We start from the raw sequence: 24,068 nt of genomic DNA on the forward strand, positions 1-24,068 counted from the left end.
AAGCGACTGCACTGCCCCGTGTCACTGTTTAGAATGGGAATTTTCATGATTTACAAGTAGTTGAAAACATTAGAGATATTGTTAGTAATCAGCTGGACAAAATATATAACACTAGCCTAGTGGTTTTTGGATATTTTACTGCAAATATCTTACAAATTTTACCTTTAACCTGATCCTGCATGAGAGCAACAAAGGGGGACACAATCACTTAGATATGGGTAATGGTAATGGTAAACTTTTCCAAAAACCTGTCATGAATAGGTCGACAACATCACCTCCATTCAAAATGTGAAACAAACACTCGAGCATCAGTAGGCAAATGCAGGGAATATTCATCACAACAGAGTGAATAACATCCCATGTCTCCATGTCTGCTGTCGTTTTTCAATTTCTTTAACCTAAACTTCAATCTTAAATTCAGTGCTTATGCTTAGTTTAGCGTCTATGTCACAGCTCTCAGCCCATCCTGTTCGTTGACTGGACGGCTGTTGCGGAGCCGGAGGAAACCTGGGAGATGGTTTGCTATCTCAGACTGAGTACAGAAGCAAACTGAAATTGAGCGGAGGTACGAAGTCTGACGTAGTCAGGCTATGGTACCAGGGGTCCTCTCCTGGACCTCTAACAGGTGTCTGGTCATTGTCTTAGCATCTTTATCTGTTGGTATTGGTCATTTGTTTGAGTTAATCCACCAAGATCCAAACAAAAAGTAGCAAACCTTTCTACACTGTTGCAGACAGAGAGGGACCCCACCATAAAACTAGCCCCTGGAATGTACTGTTCACAACACAAGTCTACAGTTATGTATGTATGTAGCACTTATTAAAGGCTATACCTTTCATTACATATTATATGACAGTTGTATACAGATGTTAAATGATAAAGACAACATGCACTTGAACAACATGAACAAAATCTGCTCCTCCTCATTTGTGCACAGACTGAAATGACATGCACTATGTGGTACAGAACATTAATGTTGAGTGTCCTTTACACAGTCCCTTATTTTAATTAAGAACCATTATTGTTCTTTTTTTTACTTTGCTGAAGTTGGTAACCCTAATTGTTTTTTTGTGGCAAAACAGACTATAGCATTTTTTCAGTCAAATAAAACATTTAGATAACATGCTGCATCAAAAATATCAGTAACATTAAATAATTTACTGGTTTCAAAATGGTATCTTAATTTACAGTAACTGGCATGTAAGGCTTGTGTTAACATCCAGCACTAGGTGGCGCAGTGAATACTCTGCTATCTATAACTGCTGTTTATCATTAACTGAGAACTGTGTGTAGATAATAGTTCAGATGAGTTGAGCTGCAGCTCGTGACAGATCAAAAACAACCTCAGAGCTCGATCATGATGGTTTCTCATGGCTTATATGGGACCCTGTGGATATTGTTGTGTTTTGGTGAGCCTTTTTATATCAATTATATAATTTAGTGTGTTTTAGATTCTCATTAGGAAATATAACATACAGTATGATATATATTGCCTTAAAGAGTGATATTTCTACATATGTTGCATATCATATAAGGTGACATATAATATTCACATATGCATGCCACATTCATTAAAACAACATGTATAAAAAAATGTTGTATGTTTATAGGCTATTTGTTTCTGTTTTTATAAAATACATATTTTTAAATGTATGTCTATCTTTTATATTTACTTATATCATTTGAACGTGTATTGATGGGTTTTATGATGGATATATATGGGTTCAGTATTGGTATTATTTTCACAAGCAAATGGTAAATTAGTACAGAACTCTACAATACTCGATCATAGATCATCATTCATTTAAAACCTGTTAATTAAACTTTTAACAACACAATTTCTGAAACAATGATTAGCCTGTTAAACATACAGTACAGTTCCAACTAAAGCATTTACAAGAAAATTGTATTGACACTTTTTCTAAATTATTATTAATTAATTTGTTCATTCATAATTTTTTTTATAATCAGTTAATCAGTATCAAACAATGCAAGATGCATGATTTAAAACATGCTTATAGTTCCTAAATGATAGATGTGATGTGCTATCATCATAGTGGACAACAGGCCTACATTATGCAACCAACATTGCAAAATCCATTATATATAAAACGTCTATCCAGCAGGATGCATCAAAAAAACTAAAACTTTGATTTTGGCTCTATATCTTATCCATGCCATATAATTTTGTATTTAATTTGTATGTTTACTGGGTCAACCAAACCCAAATAATTAAAATACAATTTCTTTAGTGACGTGACATTCAGCCAAGTATGGTGATCCATACTCAGAATTTGTACTCTGCATTTAACCCATCCAAAGTGCACACACAGAGCAGTGAACAACACACACAAACCATAAAACACACACCCGGAGCAGTGGACAGCCATTTATGCTGCGGCCTCCGGGGAGCAGTTGGGGGGTTCAGTGGCTTGCTCAGGGGCACCTCAGTTGTGGTATTGCTGGCCCAAGACTCAAACTCTAGGGTTAGGAGTCAAACTCTCTAACCACTAGGCCACGACTTCCCCAAATATCATCTACAGCTACAGTATTTGCACCTAGTGTAAATAGCATCCATCACTTTGTTGGTGCACTTGGCAGATTATAGATTATAGATTTGATATTAAAACAACCTAACAGAAGCTTACATTTAGTCAAAATAAAATAAAATTAAATTAAATAAGCAGTTAACTCAAGCAGATATATTCCGTGGTGTCAGTGTTGTCAGTTAAGATGTTCTAAAAAGGCTATTTCAAAATAAACATCACGGGCTAATACACATTATTAACTTGTGAATTTTACCTCTTTGATATTTTATCTGCTCCTCTTCTTTGCATCGCTTCCTGCCTTATGCCCCTGAGAATTATATAATTTTTTTCACTCATTTTTTAGAAATTATACTTTCTAAATATTCGCATAATTTTTGATGCGCGCATCTCGCGCTCCTGCCGTCGTATAGGGGGAGCATGGGGCACAAAGTAGGCTACCGCAATTAGTTGTAACACAAGTGGTTTGAATATTTATTAGTAACAATCAGTAGCGTAGCCAGAAAAGAGACTCTGGGTGTGCAAATGAAAATCTGGGTTTGCCACATTTATTGTCAGATTACTGTGCAAAATAATGGTATAGTATTTTTGTCGCACTGCTTCTGTCCAACCATACTCCTAGTGGTAGTAATTGCAGGTCGTGTCAAAATGTAGTTAATTGTTAAGTGTAATAATTTTCTTCCAAATACGATAATTTTGAACTTCTGGTACGATACTTGGGCATTTCCAATCTGGCAACACTGTCTGTTGATGTTGGGCCCGGGGAGGGAGACACATCCTCATCAGTTTTAACGTTAAGGCCTTGTGTCAGGCTGTCCATCAAGCCAAGTTTTTTTGCTAAAAAAAAATTAAGAAAGGAGCTCTGCGACATATTGCTAGCTAGCAATGTGCAATCTGCTATCTGTTTATATCATAGACTGCTGGGGTCACAGTCAGCTGCTGTTTGCTGATTGGTTGGCAGTCCAAATGTCGGCAGATATATTTTAACAAAAATAATTTAAAATGTAAATTACATTTTAAAATTTTTAGCATTATTTCACCATATATTGGATTCTTATTTCTGTGCCCCTGAGAGTATGATTTAGAATGTTCAGTGGCGTCACAGAACTGCCAGATTCAAACAGCGTTGGCTCGCGCTGAGCCAGAGACGGACGCGCTCAGTGCTTGTCATATATTACAATTAATATGCAGTGTTTTCAACCACATAATGTTTATTTTAGGTTTCATACAATTTAATATACATAATCACTAGTAAAACAACACATTGGTAGTTTGTAAAATACACACTGATGTCTATGGAAGCAGCAAAAACTATCTAATCAAATGTGATTTGACGACGTGTTTTATTCATATTTCAGACACACATAGCAGAACAATAAAGTTTACTCTATTCTTCGTCCAGGTCAACATCCACTTACTTTCATGTATTTCGGGAGAAACTGGGGAATTCAAGTGCTGTAACGTTACGTTAAATCCGGCTGACAGGACTCTGAACTGCAGCGCTCATCTCGTTGTAGATCAAGATAATTTATAAAGGTTTTGATGCAAAAAATTTACTCTCGATCCATGTCAGACGGTGGGGGGTGGTAATTTAATATGCAAATTTATTCAAAGAATAAATGAAATGAGAATACAACTCATAACTTACAAACAGATTAGTAAGTATTAAAATCAGCTTCAAATATAGAAAATACAAATCCCAATATTAATATAGTTTTAAAAGCAATCCATATATGATGGATGTTGCCCAATTAAGAGTAATACAAAATGCATTATAATATTCAAAAGTAATCGAGATGTTACAAATAATAATACAAAGTATACAACAATACTTGTATATCAAAAGTCAAAAGTTATAATAATATTCATATAATAACAAGTAATATAATAATAATAATATCTGAGATGAATAAAACCTGAGAGAAGTTTGAAGTATTCAAGTGAGCCCGGAATCAAAGATAAAGAAGAAGGTGAGAGAAGGCTAAGTCCAGCTAGAAGGGTCTAGGCTGAACTCAGTCTGAGCGCCAGGAAGGAGGGGTTTGCACCTCCTTAAGTAGTCTCTTCAAGCAAAGAGTCTCGTGATCCAGAAATGAAGTCATGTCTCAAATAGATAGAAAGACATTGGTCTCTGGTCTCTGGTCCATATAAAGATACCAGATGAGCCTTGCAGTCCAGTTTCACTTCCACATTTTAGAAGATCAACAGATAGCTGTTGCCTTTGGGTGTTGCTCAGCTAAATACAGGATTGCAAAGACCTCAGGAGATTGGCTGTATTGCCTCCCTTATCAAAAACCCACAAGGATCAAAATAACTCAAAAACAGACGTGTGAAGCCAAAACTCAGACAAACAGCGTCATAAGCGCAAAACATAAACGATCTGTGAGACTAGATGGAAATCTACATCTTTTTGTTTTTTTCTATTTCTATATTAATACAGAAGTCTTCTAAAGTCTAAAGTTCAGCTGAGGCCATCAGAACAGACTGTCCTGTACTTTTAAGCATGTAGCAAATGTACACATGACAGAAGACAAAATTTGGGTTACACCAGGTTTTTAAACGAAGAATTGCAATATCAGATAGTTGACATGGTAAGCAAGTTTGTGTATATATTTTAATAAAAAATGAAAAACTAAATAAAACGAATATCGATACATCTGTTAGTGGCTGCGGTGTGTCACGTGACAATCATAACGCGTCGCCATGGAAACTAGTTAAAATATTAGTAATTTACGCGTGAAAGGGTTGATTAAAAAATATAAATATATATATATATATATATATATATATATATATATATATATATATATATATATATATATATATTCTAAGTAAACAACAACAGCCCAAGTTTAGTAAACATTTTTTATTGAGACTATAAAAAATAATTCTGCATCTATTTTTAGGTGTGCCAGCTGCCACTGTGGGTGGCACACCCTGGCACACCCGTGGCTACGCCACTGGTAACAGTATCAACATTATGCAGAAACAAATCTGTGCCAAAATTCAATAATATTTTAAAGATATCACTGAACATTTATTTTACCATAATACAATTACAATTCTGGTTTAAGTAGATTTTTCATCCCAGTTTTCTTTATTCTTATATAATGAGACAAATCAGCTATTATTTGAGGGACATTTAGGGAAAATAAAGAAACACTTATAAACTGTTATTATGTAACAAACGAACGAAGAACGAAAACAAACTTCGTTTGAAGTATACCAGGGCCGTGCTAGTGGGGTGAAAGGTGGTGATGATTATAGGGGCACACGGATGGCTGAGGCCAGCCTAAAAAGACGATCAGGGGCGCGTTTCCCTTATAACGACGTAACTCGCTGATTAACCACCTTAGTACGATGCATTGTTATGGAAACGAACTAGCTAGTCATGACTGTTTCCCGAAACCATAGTACAGTACCTGTGTCACAGATCCATCGTTCAAACTATGTTGGTTTGAGCTGTCGTTCTTCTTCTTCTTCTATCTAATGGCTGACTGGAGCCATGAGCACATACATCCACCTCCAGTAATTTGGTTCTATTTTATGTTTTCTTCGACTCGAATTACGCTTCTGAATTGAAATTATGTAGGAGTCCAGTAATAACGAATCATTCATTTGTTCTGCAATACATTATATACACACATGGAGTAAAAAATTTGCTCTTTTCTGATCTTAATGTCAATAATTTCACAATTTCACATAAATACTATTTCTTATTTAATACTGATAGGGTACTTAACCACAATTTAATAAAGATGGGTTTTGAAAAAATTGTGATGTACTGTTGTGGACACCTGTTTGTTATTTTGCTAAATCTTTCCTATTTAAGTCTCCTTGCCATTTCCTGCCATGTGCTAATGAAAATTACACGAAAACCCCAATTTTCAAAGCTGAAAAATAGCATTACAAAAATGAACAAAAATTTAATCTGGGCAGAAATCACTCAAAAAATAAATGATGCTGGCTATGGATATGAACAAAGCACAGAATAAGTGAGGAACTTCACAAGTGTGAAAAAATAATCGGAAGGTTGCTGCACGTAATAGGGAAGCAAACGAGACTGATGGGGTATCAGTTCAGTTCCTCCTCTCCCTACAGAGGAAGAGAAAGTTTTGGCCACCCTGGGCCTGGGGCCTGTTGCCATGAGAATATTCTTGCCAACAGGCATGGCATGTGCATCAACCAGGCCTTTCCCTTAAAAGTTCAGGCCTCCAACATCAGGCCCTCTCCATTCTGGCCCTTTAACATCAGGCCCTCTCCAGTATGGCCCTTCAACATCAGGCCCCCTCCTGCCTGGGCCTCTAACATCAGGCTTCACATCTGAAGTCTGAAGAGGGTGCATGGCTTTGGTGATAGCTGGCTGCTGGGAGACATACCTCCTGACACCATTGCAGTTTAAACCACTTGTTTAATCTGACATATTTTCTGTTAAATAATTTGTTTATTTGCCAATATGCATTAAATGAACACTTAAAAACATAAAAAAATATTTTTGCAAACAGTGTATATACTGTCTCTCTCTCTCTCTCTCTCTCTCTCTCTCTCTCTTTCTCTCTTTATATATACACATTTGTAGAGATAATTCTATATTCTAATTCTGTAAAAACAACAAAATCCCTCACTTATTAATATTTTTTTTTGTTACTTTATTTGGATACATTAATTTACTATAAAATACTGTGATTTGAGTGTTAACATTTAATATAAGTGAAAACCTCTAACACTGTTTTAACAATATTGTTCTTTGAGAAATATGTCTTTTGGAATGTTTTTACAAAGATATCTCACTTGACAAACTCACCGTTTCTTCGCACAAACAAAACGATGGCTGTGTTCCAATCAGCATGATTAATGCTTTCAGAGGGCACTTCGAAGGGAGAATTATTGCGAGGGCCACACTGCCAGTGGCGTGCACAAGGGGGTGGGGCTTGAGCCCGGGGGTCCCTTTGAGATCCGATGCTAAAGTGCCCTCGCAGTCCTGGCTCTGCTCTCGGTCTGCGATTTCTTTTGCGAAGAGGTGTGCAATATTAAATTTCTTGATCGTGGACGATAAAAATGTCTCCAACTATCTGATTTTGAAGAAATATCGTTGTAATGTGCTGTAGCATACATTCTGCAGTTCTGGTGCTGCGGTATATATACTGCGACCATAGACTGACTGCGACACATGCAGCACCGTCGCTCCCTACACGCAGAGTACGCAGTTTGCATAGGGCATCTCCCAAGGGGCACCATTCCAGTTGCTCAAAAAAAAAAAAACATATACCTATACTTAAATAAACATGTAAACATGAACATATAATCATAATTATAAAATATAGCTACAAGCAGTGATTACTGGGGTTCAAGCATTTATCAGGGCTTAAAATATATTATGGTTTTAAGGTCTAGGCCAACCTGGATGTATGGCTGACAGTAGAACACATCTAAAGTGGAGAATGGGCTCACACACACAAACACACACACACAGAAATGAAATGGTTCAACTATTATATTAATAATCATTAAGCATGCTTCCACACACACACTCACACACATAAAGAGATAGTCTTCTCTTTTTAAGTTTGTATGTCATTGGCAGGTTTCATTGTAATCATAATCTGGCATAATTGTAAAAACTAATATTTGAACAAAATGCTAAACTTTGAGTCAATGCTATTTTATATGTTATTTTAGTGATGTTAAAATGTGTACAAGCAAACAAATGAAAAGTACAGATTTTTGTTCATTTAATGAGCCCATTAGTGGTCTTCTACTGCCATCTAGTGGTTATGAATGCAATTTCTCATACAACACTGTGTTTTTAAGCTTTATCACTAGTATAGTGGGGGTTTTTTTGCCAATTCTCCCTAAAAATGTGCATGTTTGTTTAGAAAGAATGCAATTTTAATGTGTGTGTGAATATATGTTTTTTTAGTTGGCTGTTTGAAGCCATTTAGAATAGAAATATTGTTTTATTGAAGTCTTATGAACAGTTATAGCGCCACATACAGTCCGATCCCCATAAAACTTTGCATCTTTGCATGCGTGTTTTTTTTATTCTGTCGCTGTCATTATGTTGCACTGCGGAGCTTCTTTCACAAAAACAAATTCCTAGTATTTGTGAACATACCTGGCAATAAAGCTCATTCTGATTCTGATTCTGATTCTGATAAATCATGAGAACATGAACTAGAGGATGTCATGCGCTAATTAGCATATTTAGTAAGTGCGTCATATTGTATTGCCTCCCTATGCTCACATACTGCAATTTAAGTTAGCCATTTAATTTAATTCTATTAATTTTAATGTTTAATTTTAATCTAATTTTAATGTTTCTGTTGTCAGACAACGGAATGAATATTATACTGACTGAAACGCAGTCCATTAAGACTACATAACCAGCTCTCAAACATTAATCTGCACTAATGAAATTAAATACACATACAATAAAGTCAGTGGTTGTGCTGTGACTGATCTCAGCTATACTTGCTTGTAAAATAGAGTTAGAAGCACCAGAATATATTTTTTTGTTTAACTGAAAGTGCTGCTCCTCTCTGCGCTCGCTGAACACAGCAGATGCAGAGAGAGAGGCTCGGTCTGGGAAAAAGGAGAAGGAGTTCACGCCCCATTTTGGAGATCTCCGGTCTGCAGTTATACCCACTTGGGAAAGAGAGACCTCACGCTCATACACGGCACCAGAGAGTCTCAGAGACTCAATAATGATTGCCCAAAAAGTCGCTAGATTTGTCACTAGTCGTTTTTTTGGAAAAAAGGTGCCAAATCTAGCGACAAAGTCGCCAAGTTGGCAACTCCACTGCCCAGCGGACCGGCTTCAACCATCTCGTAAGTGTTGATAGGCTATGAGTCATGAGGTGTAACAAATCAGATAGCACCGTGATCACTTTTGAATTTATAAATAATTAAAAAATAATTAAGCAGAGGCAGGGATACATTGACCAGAAAGGGGGAATTCCCACACATCCCCCCGGCAAATCACACCCTGCTTGTGCCACTTCAGACAAAGACACTGCATACCAATTTTCAAGTCGATCAGACTAACGGTTGTCGAGTTATAGTAATTTATGTGTTTTTTTTTCAGTCTTAAAGCGCCCCCAAGTGGCAAGTATTTGACCAAAGATTGAGCTTATATACATGTGTACCCAGTTTGATGAAGATATATCATACAGTTCAAGAGTTATAGCTAAAATAACATTTGGCTAGCGTTTGCATATAGCTTTTTGGCGTACTGTTTCGTGTAAGAATCTAAATTATTGGAAATTTATTGATATTGAGTGTCCAGAGAATATTTCTGCAGTGGTTTGGTTCTGATCGGTTGAAAAACCTAGGAATAGTTTGCAAAAGTAGGTTTCAGATATAACTCAATTTTGCGAGAAGACCATGCATCATAGAGCAAAAAAAGGCAGTGTACACTTTTGTTCGGGATAACCCAAGGATTGCAATGATGTCATGCTTTTGGTTTACGACTTACGGCTAAAAATGTCTAAAATTGTATTTTTTGTGGTGTAGTGCCCCCATTTGGCCGATTGGGCTGAGACTTTGATAAGTTCTCCCCAAATTGAGCTCTGCGATATGTCCAAATTTCAGCTTTCTAGGCCTTACAGTTTGGGCTGCACATTCTGTTCTAGGGCGGAATAATAATAACAACAACAATAATAATAATAATACGAATCCTAACAATTACAATAGGGTTTCATCACTGCATGCTCGAACCCCTAAAAATTTAAATATTAAGTTGATAATGTGTTTTAATGTCGGTGATAATATCACCCCCGCATTCTAGTTTCAATGTTCCCTTCTGAAAATTTCCTACGAAAAACAACAACAACAACAATAAACATGGTTCTTGTAACAATGGTAACTACAAATTCACCATGGCTTTGATACTTCAAGTAGCTTCAAATAATAATTAACTAAGTATTCAGATAATATTTTTTTTGGTAATAAAAACAGACTACACCCTGATAGCACACGCACATCTCTGAGACGTCTACTTGACGTGTTCATTTACATCTGCAAGATGTATTTTTTAGAGTGTTTGCTCATCTGTAATACATCTATAGGACGTTTCCTTTTAGATGTCAAATAGATGTCTATTATATGTCTATATGATGTTTATGATTTTGAATGTATATAAAACTGACATCTGAAAGACGCCTGGCAGCAGGGCCGCTACTGACCAAATGGGTGCCCTAAGCAGGATTGTATTGTTGTGCCCCCCTACTATAGGGGTGAGAATAGAACTTTAATAAAATAACTTTAATGTACAAATTTCAAATGTAGCTCTCGACATTTACCTATGTCTATAACTTTATTATGACTCTAATTTAGTCTCAAGCATTCAGAAATCTTGAAAAAGAAAATTAAGTAGTTTTACTAACCATAGTTTGTGTTTGAAAGGGTTGTTATGTCCACTTTTTTGAAGAAGAAGAAGAAGAAGAAATTATAAAAGTTGTGTCATCTATAGCAAACCAAAAATGGCCAAAAATAAAATATTAAGTTAATATTTAAATTAAATGTTTGGCCAATAGCCTAAACAAGGATTTGATTGTCCTGTTAGTGTAACAGCAGCAATAACCAGGCCTTTATCTTCATTTGCAGGCATTTGTAATAACATGTTATGTTAATATTCTATTAGCCTACATTATGTACTTTAACATTGTTATTAACCATTTATTATTGCCCCATTGTTTTTTATATAATGCATTTTAAGTCATTTTAAAGGCTATTGATGGCTTAGGTCAGTTCTTATAGCAACAACAACAACGAAACAATATTACAGTATTTTAATACTTGTTTATAAATTATTATTTGAAGAAACAAAACCCTGGTTGATTTGCAGTTACCATGGATACAAGAATTATGATTTTTGGTGTTATTTGTAAAACCATTGATAATTTTTGTAAGGGAACCTGGAAAGTCAGAGTTACAATTAGTTACAATTTATTCTAATAAATATAAAAAATTTATCAGGTGTGCGTTGTAGTTGAGACCTAAATTAACAAAATACAGTTGTTTTTATGACTGCAAGTCCTCTCAAATACTACTGAGCTTCACATTTGCATTTGAGACCATTCGGTTTTGAAAAAGTAGCATAATTTACATATGATTAACAGTTTATTTTTATTTTAATAAATATAAAAAAAATTAAAGGTGTGCATTAAGCTGTTTGTATGACTGTAAGTCATTCTTCTCAAATGCTGCTGACGTTAGAAAAGTGTATACCAATACTAAATACACATTTTTATTAAATTTATGCATTTAGCAGACGCTTTTATCCAAAGCAACTTATAGTGCATTTAGGATATCAATTTTTACCTATCATGTGTTCCCAGGGAATCAAACCCCCAACCTTGTGCTTGATAGTGCAATGCTCTACCAATTGAGCTACAGGAACACTATCCCATGTAACTTTAGAGACGGTCACTTATATATTTTTTTTGTGCACCGGATTACTGATGTTTTTAACCGGGCATAGATGTCCATTCATCAAATATGAACATTCAGCCGCATAAATTTGGTTTGAGTTATCGCGAGCGTTGATGGGGGAATTGCGCAAGTTTTTCTTTTTTTTTTGGATGGTGGCCCCCTGAGAGTTGGTGCCCTACGCAGACTGCGTACTCTGCGTGTAGGGAGCGACGGTACTGTCTGTCAGACGTAGACAGCAGATGCTTTTCAGATCAAGAGATCTTTAACAGACATCTTCCAGACCTACGTGTGCTATCTAACAACATTTTAAAATGACATAAAATGCATCATATAAAAACAACGAGGCAATAATGATTGGTTAATTAATAGTAATTAAATAACACTTTTAAAGTTAATAATGTAATACAAAATAAACTATTTATGTACATTACATAGGTTACAAATGCCTGAAAAGGGTGCTAAAATGTCTGATAATTGCTGTTGTCATTTCTGAATGCTTGAGACTATAAAATCAATCAGACAACTATATTTGTAAAATCATAGCCATAGGCGACTGTCTATACAGTAGCTACAATTGTAATTTGTAAATAATACAACACTCAAAGCGGGCGCACAAAACGAAAAACCCTTCGAACTGTGCCTGATTACTTAGATGCGTGCAGGTTTTAAAGAGACAATGAACATGCTGCCACTGTAATTAAAGGGATAGTGCACTCTAAATATAATTTCTTTCATTGTTTATTCACTCACATGTTGTCCCAAACAGTATATTATTTTTATTCTTGTGCTGCACACACAAGAAGATATTTTGAAGAATCAAGATAACAGTTGCTTCTCCAAATTGACTTTAATAGTAGAGGGAAATACTCTGGAAAGTCACTGTGAACCAGCAACTGTTTGGTTTTCCAGTTTCTGTTTAGCAAAAGAAGAAAACTCAATCAGGTTTAAAACACCTTTTGAGTGAGTACATGAAGGTATATAAAAACAAAACACTAACATATTTTATTATTTGTGGTTACTTATTCCTTTAATGTTTATAAAACACCAAACACTTTTTTTTTAAAACAGTTGCTATATTGTTTTATTTTTATTTGTTCATTACATTTTTTGAATGCTCCTGCTAAATGCTATTGTACCTGAAAATAAAACACTGTTTATTTGTGTATTATGTGTTTTTGTAATGTGTATCTTAGTTCTATTTTTTTTAATAACAAAGATAAAATAATGACAAAGATTTTTATCTTCTCCCACACTGGCCTAAATATCCATACTTTTTCATATTTTTTTACCTTAATGTAACAAGCTTTCTCATTATTAGAGGGGTTTTAGTTTGGCTGTGATGCTCAAACAGCGTGCAAAATAGAAAAACCAACATGGCAAACAATAATGATTAAAATCATGATATTTATATAAAAAATAAAATAAAATAAAAATTGAAATTTTTGCCAAATCACCTACCCAAACAAATCAATACACCCTTTTCCCTCCACCCAGAGGTGGAGAGCTGTCGTTTCAACGGCACAAGTTTGCGATGCAGTTTGTGAATGTTCGTTGAAATATGGTTTCAGGAAACACAGTTGAACTACGTTGGTAATGATGGAACGTGCGGCCATAGTTGGCTAACGATGATTTTGGGAAATGCACCCCTGGTCATCTTCAGCGCGTGCAGCTCAAAACAGAAATGCAGAACATTAACTGCTAATGTTTTTGGCTAACATTAACATGATAGCACTATTGTAAAAAAAATAAAAAAAAATAAAAAAAAATATTGTTAATTGTTATGGTTTCGCCGACGTTAGTGTTAGCTATCTGTTCATCAAAACATAAAACATTATTTACCCCGTTTATATCTGCAAGGTGCTCATTACACATTTCCCCTGTGTGTTAACATCAATTAGTGGAATGTCTGACTTGACTCTTGTTAATGTATTTTGCCCCGCCCCGAAAAAAAAGATTTGACTATCAGTCGAATATCTGCAAGAATAGAAAATTCCAATTCACTATGAAAATCATTAGTCGGGGACACCCCTAGTCAGGTCCATACAAAAAAATAGTGTTGTCCATGTTTCAGAATTTGCTTGTATGAGTTTGAGATTTCCCTGTCTGAAATTTTTTTCATTCACAGTCCACCCCTCGTGGAAATTAATGACACAAACATGCAATTTCATTTACTACACATAGGCCTACTGAAGCTCGCAGTGTTTTCATCCTCTGCCGCCTTTAATATATGAGTACATGAACACATAAACATAATCTCTGCTCTGAATCACTTCATGAGCATTTTACTTATTCTGACAAAACTATTGTCATATCATATAAAAAGAGACACAAATGTCTCAAAAAGACACCAATGTTTCTAGAGTTTAGTACACAAAATTGGACATATGCTAGTTAACAATATTTGAGCAGAACTATATGCTTTTATTTATTATTATTTTTTTTTATTAACTTTTGTTTTTTAGATGCAGATAGTTTCCTGTTGTTATGCAAATATTTGGTTTCAAAAACAGTATCAGTAAACAATTTCTTATGATTTTAAATCTGCATTAAACTTCAGGTCAATCTCAAAGTAAAAGGCAATACTAAAGTCTGATTTTGTGGTGGATGTGTTCAAATTTGATCTAAATTCAAGTGATGAAGGATTTTGAAAGTCTGACAGTGTGGAGCACTACTGTAAGGTTAACCCTGCATGGTGTTAAATGTTTGAAAATATTCACAATTGAAAATAAACACTTTAAATACTTTAATAAATTAAATGAAAAAGTTACACTATTACATTTTAAATAGGGAAACCTGTAATCTGTACCCGATTACATTTCCAAAGTAACCTTCTCAACACTGCCGGCAAATACATACAAAATATGTCAAAACATCCGTCTTGGAAAGTATGTTTGAAAAAACTGTTGGTTATGTCTGAAGTGATCAAAATGGGATGTGTATTATACTGGATGCATTCATCATCTCTTAAAGTGACTGCACCTAATTTAGCTACTAGCTGCTGTAATGTTAATCCAAGATAATGAAAGAAAAAAAATCACTCACTGCTCTTGATGGAAATACCTTTGTAGTTTTAACAAAAATTAATGCACAGTTAAACCAACAATTATTCAGACACCAGGTATTAAATTTGGATATATTTTTAGTAGGTGCAGGACAGTATAATTAATTTATGTTACTATAGAAAAATAAAGCGAACTGTGACATATTATACCCAAAAATGATTCATACAGTGGACTACTAGTGAAATTACTATGAATAAATATATATATAATTTATTTTTTTAACCAAACATTATTCAGACACTTTGACCTGACCATGTTTTGCTTACATGTTTTTTTCCTGAATAACTAATGCAACCTTTTTACACCACAGACTGAACAAAATGAAACATTGCTTGATAATTGGTCGACAAAATATTGATAGTTGTGTAAATATTGTCAAACTAACAGTTTTCTGAAGTTGTGTTTGATTGTAATCCATTACGTACCTTTCTATCTATGAGTTCTTGACAAATTTTAGAAAAAAAATTCCAAACAATAGCAAATAAACTGTGATAATGTGTGAAATGTTGAAGGTGTCTGAATAAATTTTGGTTTGACTGTATATTTACACTGAATACTATGCAGTGCTATTTTACATTTAATTATTTGGTTTCTGTACCTGGACACCTACAAACTTGAAAAACTTAAACAATGTGTAAATAGCACAAATAAATAAATAGATCGAACATAAAATTAAACTATTTCAAGCAGGGCCCACTGGTACAACCTGCACCGGGGCCCTGCAAACCCCAGCTACGGCCCTACTCTGCACTGTCATTCATGACAAAATAGAGGAAGATAGTTGTGACTCGCAGGTTCTCTTCTCAGTATATAATATCTATGCAAAAATGATTTTGTGTATTGTATATGCACTTTTTAAACTAAAAAAGCTAGTTATATAAAACTGCCTTTTAGCAGTTTATTATTATTATTGTTGTTGTTGATGATGATGATGATGATGGTGATGATGATGATGATGATGATGTTTTGAATAGGTCTGTTTCTAAGTGAAGATCTGCAGATTTCTGGTCCGACTAATGGAGCAGTAGGAGGAAGTGTGGTGTTTGCTCCTGTTATCCCGCCCAACACATCATTTATTACAGTTCAGTGGAGCTTTGGATCAACTCTGATATTGACAGGACCGCCTGATTCACCTATAATAGTCTCAGCATACAGAGACAGAGTCAGTTTTGACAGAAACACTTTCGCTCTGGAGCTCTGGAACCTGAGACTGGAGGATTCTGGGATATACAGACTAACTGTATTAACTAGTGATGGAGAACAACTTACAGGAGAAACTTCACTAGTGTTCGGTGAGTGTGTTGCGCAAACTTGGTTTAGTATTTGAAACTATATATTGTAAGATGAATAGATGACAAATGGGTGTTTAATAAATATGTGAAAAATGATTTAAAAAGTAACAGCATATTTTTGTTCATTTATAATGTTAATAAAATTAAACAAGAATCATAAATATGTGAAAATGTTATTATAAAAGTTGTATGATGAGATTACTGATTAGAAAATAAAGATATACAAATAATAATAGTTATTTTTATTATTATAATTTATGTATGTACATGCTAATGTTGTTTTGTTATTCTGAAATTATCAGTTGTTGATTTTGTCTAGGTTATTTAGCTAAAAGATTATTGGTGCACCCAGGAAACACAAAATATTCACTTAGCTTCAACCAGATATGTTTTTTTTTAGAGATAACATGTTTTTATAGAGATATCAACCTCCTTGGCTCTACTGTTGGAGAAAGTATAACAATCAGCTTGAATCAACTGTGCCTTGAAAACTTATCACGATATAACCTTGACCTCATTTAATTAGAAAGCCGTTTTTTCCACATTATAAACTCCAAAAATGGAAAAAGACTGAACATTAGCTGATAGGCGGTCGATTCTGTTAAGTGACAAGCTGTTATTCTCCTTAAACAAGTAAAAACGTTTCTGAGAAATTAAACATACACTGCTCACAATCCAACCAACAACCAGATCGTGCCAAATAATTGAGCACAGTCACTTTTTTTTATTGATCATGTAATTTTCTATCATAAATTTTCTCCATTAATTAGTTTCCTCATTTTCAGTAAATGTTGAACTTGTGATAATAATTTGTGCCCTCATTCTACCCTGTTGCAGAAGACAGCATATGCTGGTTGGGTATGTTCTGAAGCATGGCTGCTGGCTTGAGCTGGTCCTTAGCTGGTCATGATTTGATTTAAGCTGTTCATGTGCTGGTCCTAAGCTGGTCCTGAGCAGGAGCTAGTTGCTTAGGACCAGCTCAACCAGTAGCCATCAACAGGGTAGGTAAATTGTGTGCACATTTTAATCATCACCCCCTAACTGCTTTATTAATCTTCAGTTGGCTACTTATCATATCCGCCTTCTTTATGAAAGAGCTGCTTCCTTTATGGTCCTGTCCATAACATAACATGACATAACATAACATAACATAACATAGCAGCAACATGTTTATGAGGATGTGTACGTGGACAGGAAGCCTAATTATTAACTAATTATTATTAAGTGCACATGATTTACCTAGAAAGAGGGCATATATTATCATATTGAGCAGACAATTTACTTAAGAACAAATTGTTAAATCGTGCCTACATTTTTTTCTTCCTTGCATGTCATGTGCAGGACTCCGTAGAATTACACTCAGTTCTCACTTCATATGAAAGACTAATTTAAGATTTTGTGTTTTTGTTATTTCTCTCTCATTCACACAGAAAATATAACTAATGTCAGAGTTATTGGTCCAGAAGAATCATTAATAGAGGGAGAATCATCTGCTAACTTCAGCTCTGAGGGAACTGGCATCATCACCTCTGTGCAGTGGATGAAAGATAACCGTCCTCTGTCTCCTAGCAACAGCATCATCTTCTCATCTGATCACAGATCAGTGTCCATCAGTCCAGTGCAGAGATCAGACAGTGGAGAATATCAATGTACATATAGAAACCCTGCTAGCTCTCAGACGGCAAAACCTGTGCGTCTGATCATCAACTGTGAGTGTTCAACATTCAGACATCAAGATGATTTGAGCTCAAACCTGATGAAATACAGTCATTCTTCAGTGATTAGTTTGTCATTGAGTCTCTTGTTTGTGTTCTAGATGGACCAGAAGATGTTTCTGTTAAGGGTGAGGATGTGGTGGATTTAGGGGTTCGTGTGTCGCTCTCTTGTTCTGCAAAATCTGAACCTTCTGCTTCATTCAGCTGGAAGTTTAATGAAACAGACACCAATGTGACCACAGACACATTCACCATAAACGAGACTGACTTCACACACAGTGGAGATTACATCTGCACAGCCTCCAATAATGTCACAAAGAGAAGCGCCTCACACAAACATGCTTTACTAGTTAAAGGTGAGAATAGTTTAAACTAACCCGTGTTGTAAACATTTTATAACCATTACAGTTGGATACTAACGCTTGTGTAGTATAGGTACTTTTATGGCATTTATTTATTACATACGTCTGTTGCAGCATAGATAAAATACATTAATTAGATTTATATATATATATATATATATATACACACACACACACACACACACACACACATATATATATATATATATATATATATATATATATATATATATATATATATATATATATATATATACTACAGACAAAAAGTTTGGAAACATTACTATTTTTAATGTTTTTGAAAGAAGTTTCTTCTGCTCATAAGCCTGCATTTATTTGATCAAAAGTACAGAAAAAAAATGAAATATTGTGATATATTATTACAATTTAAAATAATTGTTTTTAAATTTATTATACTTTATATTATCATTTATTTCTGTGATGCAACCGAATTTTTAGGATCATTATCACATGATGCTTTAGAAATCATTCTAATAAGATGATTCATTATCAAAGTTGGAAACAGTTCTGCTGCTTAATATTTTTTCAGAACATGTGATACTTTTTAGGATACTTTGATGAATAAAAAGTAAAAAAAAAGAAAGAAAAAAAGAAGAAGCTTTAAAATATAAATCTTTTGTAATAATATACACTTCTGGTTAGTAATTTGGGTTCAGTCATTTTTTTTTCTTTTTTTTTTAAATAAAATCAATACTTTTATTCTGCAAGGATGTGTTAAATTGATAAAAAGTGATAGTAAAGAAAATACAGTATATTATTAGAATATGTATTATTAGAAATTGTTTTTTATTTTATTTTATTTTTTTAATAAATGCAGTTCTTTTTAACCTTTTATTCATCCAATATATTAGACAGCAGAACTGTTTCCAACACTCAAAAAAAAATTCAGAATATTAGAATGATTTCTAAATGATCATGTGACAGACTGGATGTTACATGTGACACTGAAGGCTGGAGCAATGATGCAGAAAATTCAGCTTTGCATCACAGGAATAAATAAATATATATATATATTTTTTAAGTATATTCAAATAGAAAACTATTATTTTAAGTTGTAATAATATTTCACAATATTTCAGTTTTTTCTGTATTTTTTATCAAATAAATGCAGGCTTGATGAGCAGAAGAAACTTCTTTCAAAAACATTAAAAATAGTAATGTTTCCAAACTTTTGGTCTGTACTATATATATATATATATATATATATATATATATATATATATATATATATATTGTGTGTATATATAACTGTGTGTATATATAATGACCATTTATTTTATAACTTCATTATGTCTGCTTTTTAATTTTATTTTAGTGTTTTCATAACATCTTTGATACATGTTAAAATTTAATTAACTATGTATTATATGCTGTACATATGCTTTTTTGTGCCTTTTGTCATAGAAGGAGGAGAAGGAGGAGAAGGAGGAGGGCTGTCATCAGGGGCGATAGCTGGGATTGTCATTGGGGTTTTAGTGGCAGTTGCAGGCATTTGTGGTCTGACTGTCTATTTAACAAAAACTAAGAAAATGTGAGTAAAATTGAGTTTTTGAATTATGTACTACAATTACAGTGACCTTCTCTGAAAATATGTCAGTATGTAATAACAAAAAGATAAGCTGTCTTTTTGTGAGAAAAAAAAAAATGTATTAAAGAAAGTTTTAACAAAATGTCTTTTTCTTTACACTACAGACCAAAAATTAACCTTGGACAACATGAACCGGCAAGAGGAGGTATGTTTGTTGTTTATTCATAATTCCTACATGAGTATGTGACTGAAACAACACAACTTACTTCACAAAACCAACCATGAAAATGAACATGCCATAATAGATTACAGATGATTCAGTATATACAGTACTTCTCTTAGTATTAAACTCATTGAGTGTTCCTTTCTTTAAACAGCAGCACAAAGCAGACAGGAGCCTGTGAGTGACTTTCATTTCTTGTTTTCTCATCACAGCCTTACTTTTTATTAAATGGATACTTGATTTAAAACTGTAAATCTGATGTCAAATTAAATGACAAACCCTTACTGGAAATGTGCACTAATAAAATAGTTTATGGCTTATTGAATTAGGGATGAGTATATTTTTACAGTCAGCTTAAATGGACTTTAATCTTTCACATATTACTGCACAATTACTTGCTATGAGGATGAGCTATGGATATTGACAAATATTAAATCATTATGATTTATTAAACAGTTTAATAATGGGATTTCATTTTTGTTGTTTACAGTGCTGTAAAAAAGGGTTTACCCCCATTTCTTCTGCTTTTGCATATGTCTTAGAAAAAAAATTGTTTCAAAAATGAAAACAAAGTGTTATATAAAACAAAGGCAACCTTGATAAACACAAAAGACAGTTAAAAAAAAATTGAATTACCAAATCTATGAAGCTGCATTCATAATTCGGTTCTAGATGCAACTGGGCCTGATTACTGCAAGACCTGTTCAAGTAAATCAACACTTAAATACACAATTATTTTTCGCTCGCTGAAACACACATTGATGATCCTCAAACCATTTGAAAGAATGTTTTGTTAAGTTATGGGTCAAAAGTGGAACTATTTGGAAGACAAGTGTCCTGTTACATCTGGTGCAACCCAAACACTGAATTACATAAAAAGCACATCAGACCTATGGTCAAGTGTTGTGGTGGCAGTGTGCTGGTGTGAAGAACAAGAGGGAAACATGGATTCTGCTCTCTAACAGAAAATCCTGAAGCTCAAGTGCAACTGGATTAAAAAGCAATACAATGATCCAAAGCATCCTCTGAATGGCTGAAAAATGAAAAAAAGAAAGTTTTGGAGTGGCCTAGTCCTGACTTAAACCAAAATGCCTTAGTCAGTTCATACTCAAAAATCCTCTAATGTGGCTGAACTAAAGCAGTTCTGCAAAGAAGAGTGGAAACAAATTCCACCACAGTGATGTGAAAGATTGATAGCAGAGTTGTTGCAGTTGTTGTCGCAGGTGGCGCAACCAGATTTGAACTTTAAGGGGCCAGTCATTTTTTACATAGGTGATGGATAACTTTCTTTTTTTTTGCTTCAGTAAAAAATATATGCATTTATCACATGTTTACTTCGTTTTATTTTATTAACTACTTAGCATGAAATATACACAAAGAGAGAAGGATTGGGGCATGTAAATACATTTGTGATTTTAATTTAACAAAAACAAATGACTGTTTGTAGGACCTGAACTATGCAGACATTAGCCATTTCCAGAAGGCTGGAGAGAGAGTGAATCTGGGGAATACGAGTGAATCTAGTACAGAGTATGCTGAAGTAAAACCTGGAGGGAAGTCAAGGGCTCCTCCACCTCCCTATGGACATCAGGTGAGCAGTTGTATACATTAAAAGTAGTCCATCCTATTGTAGAACACCATATGTGTACTTTAGCTGCAATAAAACTGCATCACAGGATAAGTGCTGTTTATTCTGTTCTATAGCTCTGCAGTCAAACAATAAGGAAGTCATTGGTTGATTTAATTTATTACATGTTTCTGTAACTTCTCCAGTCACGTATCAAACCCTCCTGTGCGCAGGTGCGGACGTGAAGAAACACTGAAACACTGAAATCTACCGCACTGAGTCTTCCTGCTTATTGCACATCTCACACGTGTTGTGTTATTTCTCTAATTTAGTCTGATATCACTGGATGTTGTTGTTAAAGTGAAATGTAAAACTTTTATTATGGTTTTGAATTCAAGATGGCTTGATACGCTGTGCAAATAAGATGGAGAGACAGGGGAGGGTTTTTCGACATTTATCTGATAAAAAATCGATGTTGTTTCGAAATCTTCAACTTCTCTTGAACTCTCTCTATTGTGTAAAATAATGTCAAGTTATAAAAGCCGTTATTACAACATAACCACATTCCGGTGTGTGTTTTAATTAACTGTAGAAAACATTGATGTTTTACATTTTGTATATGCATTTATTTGTTATTTGTTTTATTTTGAATAAAATTAAGCAAAATTTTGATTTTTTTTTTAGCACCCCTCCCTTACTCAGAAATATCACTTTGAATTTTAGTTTTAATATTCAGTTAGAAAATGGAGTAAGTATTATATATCCTATTTAACAAGAAACTGCTGATTCATATAAAACCAATTCTGCCAATTAACATACATAAACTGAATTATAACCCCAGAGTAAAATGTTGATTTTTCTATCTCAAATGTGTTTTTGTCCTATAAATCCTCAATTTAAACAGAAACTTCTAATTTCTACTGTCACCTTAAGAGGATGGTGCTCATGTACAACCCCAACTCCAGAAAAGTTGGGACGTTTTTTAAAATCATGAATCTGTGGTTTGTAAACTGTATTTAATCTTTGTAATTGTACAAAGGTACAATTAAAATATTTCCAGTTTTATGGGAGAGAGGCATGATAAAAATGAAAATAATTATAGAATATCTGAGTTCAACTGTTTTAAAAGCAGGTGAATTAGTAATAATATGTCAGTGTATCATAATTGGGTTTTAAAAAGATTCAGGGAGTCAGAGAAATCTCAGTACATGTAGGACACCTCAGTTGAATGTGTGTGATCTTTGATCCCTCTAGCATTCCTTGAGAAAGCTTCATGTTGCTGTGAACTTGGTACCAATAATGTGGAGACATATATTAGGATTGTATAGAGATATATATACACTGACATTAAGATGACATCTTTAATGGAAAGTCCATGGTTATTTTATCAAGACAATGCCAGTTCTCAGTCTGTCTGCTATTGAAAATGTATGGCCCATCATGAAAAGGAGAATCAGACAACAACAACCATGGACTGATGAGCAGCTGAAGTCTTGTAACAAGTGAGACAACAAGTGAGCAAGAATTTTGCTCGCAAAACTGTTTACAATTAGCATCCTAAATTCCCAGAACCAGAAACTGTCACAAATGTTCACTGGGCCTGAGGTCTCCTGATGTGTAGAAAATTATTTCATCTTAGCGGTCCATTCACTCATGTTTTCTCTAATTTCACTTTAAAGGTTCGTGATCACGTTTGTAAATGAGTTTTCCAAATAATATTTTATATGTATAAGCTAATACTTAGTTTCTGTTGATCACATGCATCAAACAGCTTCTCAGAAATCATCAGACACATCCTCATTCCTTCTTTCCTGTACTGGGCAAATAAAAAAGATAAAACTTGTGATAGTGGGTACTAAAGAACATTCATGATGGAATTCACCTTTTGACACTCAGGGACAAGACATAAACAAGCAGCATTTTGTTCTGCTCATAAACATTTAGTTATAGTAGATATATATATATATATACAGCTATATCTGTTATTGCTTATATTATTGTTCATTATATTTTACAAAGAATGTGATGTAACAGTACTGTTCTGTTATTTATAATTTATGTAAATTTCAATGACATTTGACAGAGGAATTCTGTATGCTAAAAATAAAGTTATTTCTGTTTCATTCTACCGTCTGGTTCTGTTTTTCAGCTCTGTTGTATCTATAAGGTCATGTATTTTCTTTCCTCATGGTGTGATAACACTGAACCACAACTGATAAGGATTTGTCAAAGCAGATGTAATGAGTTAAACTTTAACTTTAATTGTGTGTTTTATGAATATGAGCAACCTAAAAAGTACAGGGTACAAGTACAGTGTGTGTGT

At 34.1% G+C, this 24,068-nt stretch overlaps 1 protein-coding gene and 1 long non-coding RNA gene across 2 annotated transcripts in view; one reads left to right on the forward strand and one right to left on the reverse strand.

Moving 5' to 3' along the window:
• LOC128030750 (uncharacterized) overlaps window positions 1–16,319 on the reverse strand; it is a 51,583-nt gene extending 35,264 nt beyond the window's left edge. Inside the window, exon 1 of the long non-coding RNA XR_008187953.1 lies at window positions 16,171–16,319. This is a non-coding gene — a long non-coding RNA (uncharacterized LOC128030750). The remainder of the gene's footprint in view (window positions 1–16,170) is intronic.
• On the forward strand, window positions 1,286–22,414 carry LOC128030747 (carcinoembryonic antigen-related cell adhesion molecule 20). The gene is made up of 9 exons (XM_052618683.1): window positions 1,286–1,409; window positions 16,012–16,329; window positions 17,760–18,038; window positions 18,146–18,400; window positions 19,832–19,958; window positions 20,120–20,160; window positions 20,333–20,355; window positions 21,626–21,769; window positions 21,952–22,414. Exons 1-9 carry the CDS (start codon window positions 1,358–1,360, stop codon window positions 21,988–21,990), a joined length of 1,278 nt encoding a protein of 425 aa, XP_052474643.1. The 5' UTR covers window positions 1,286–1,357; the 3' UTR covers window positions 21,991–22,414.
• The last annotated feature ends 1,654 nt before the right edge of the window (window positions 22,415–24,068 follow it).

This window comes from Carassius gibelio, chromosome A16 (assembly GCF_023724105.1).
Source record: "Carassius gibelio isolate Cgi1373 ecotype wild population from Czech Republic chromosome A16, carGib1.2-hapl.c, whole genome shotgun sequence".
NCBI lineage: Eukaryota > Metazoa > Chordata > Actinopteri > Cypriniformes > Cyprinidae > Carassius > Carassius gibelio.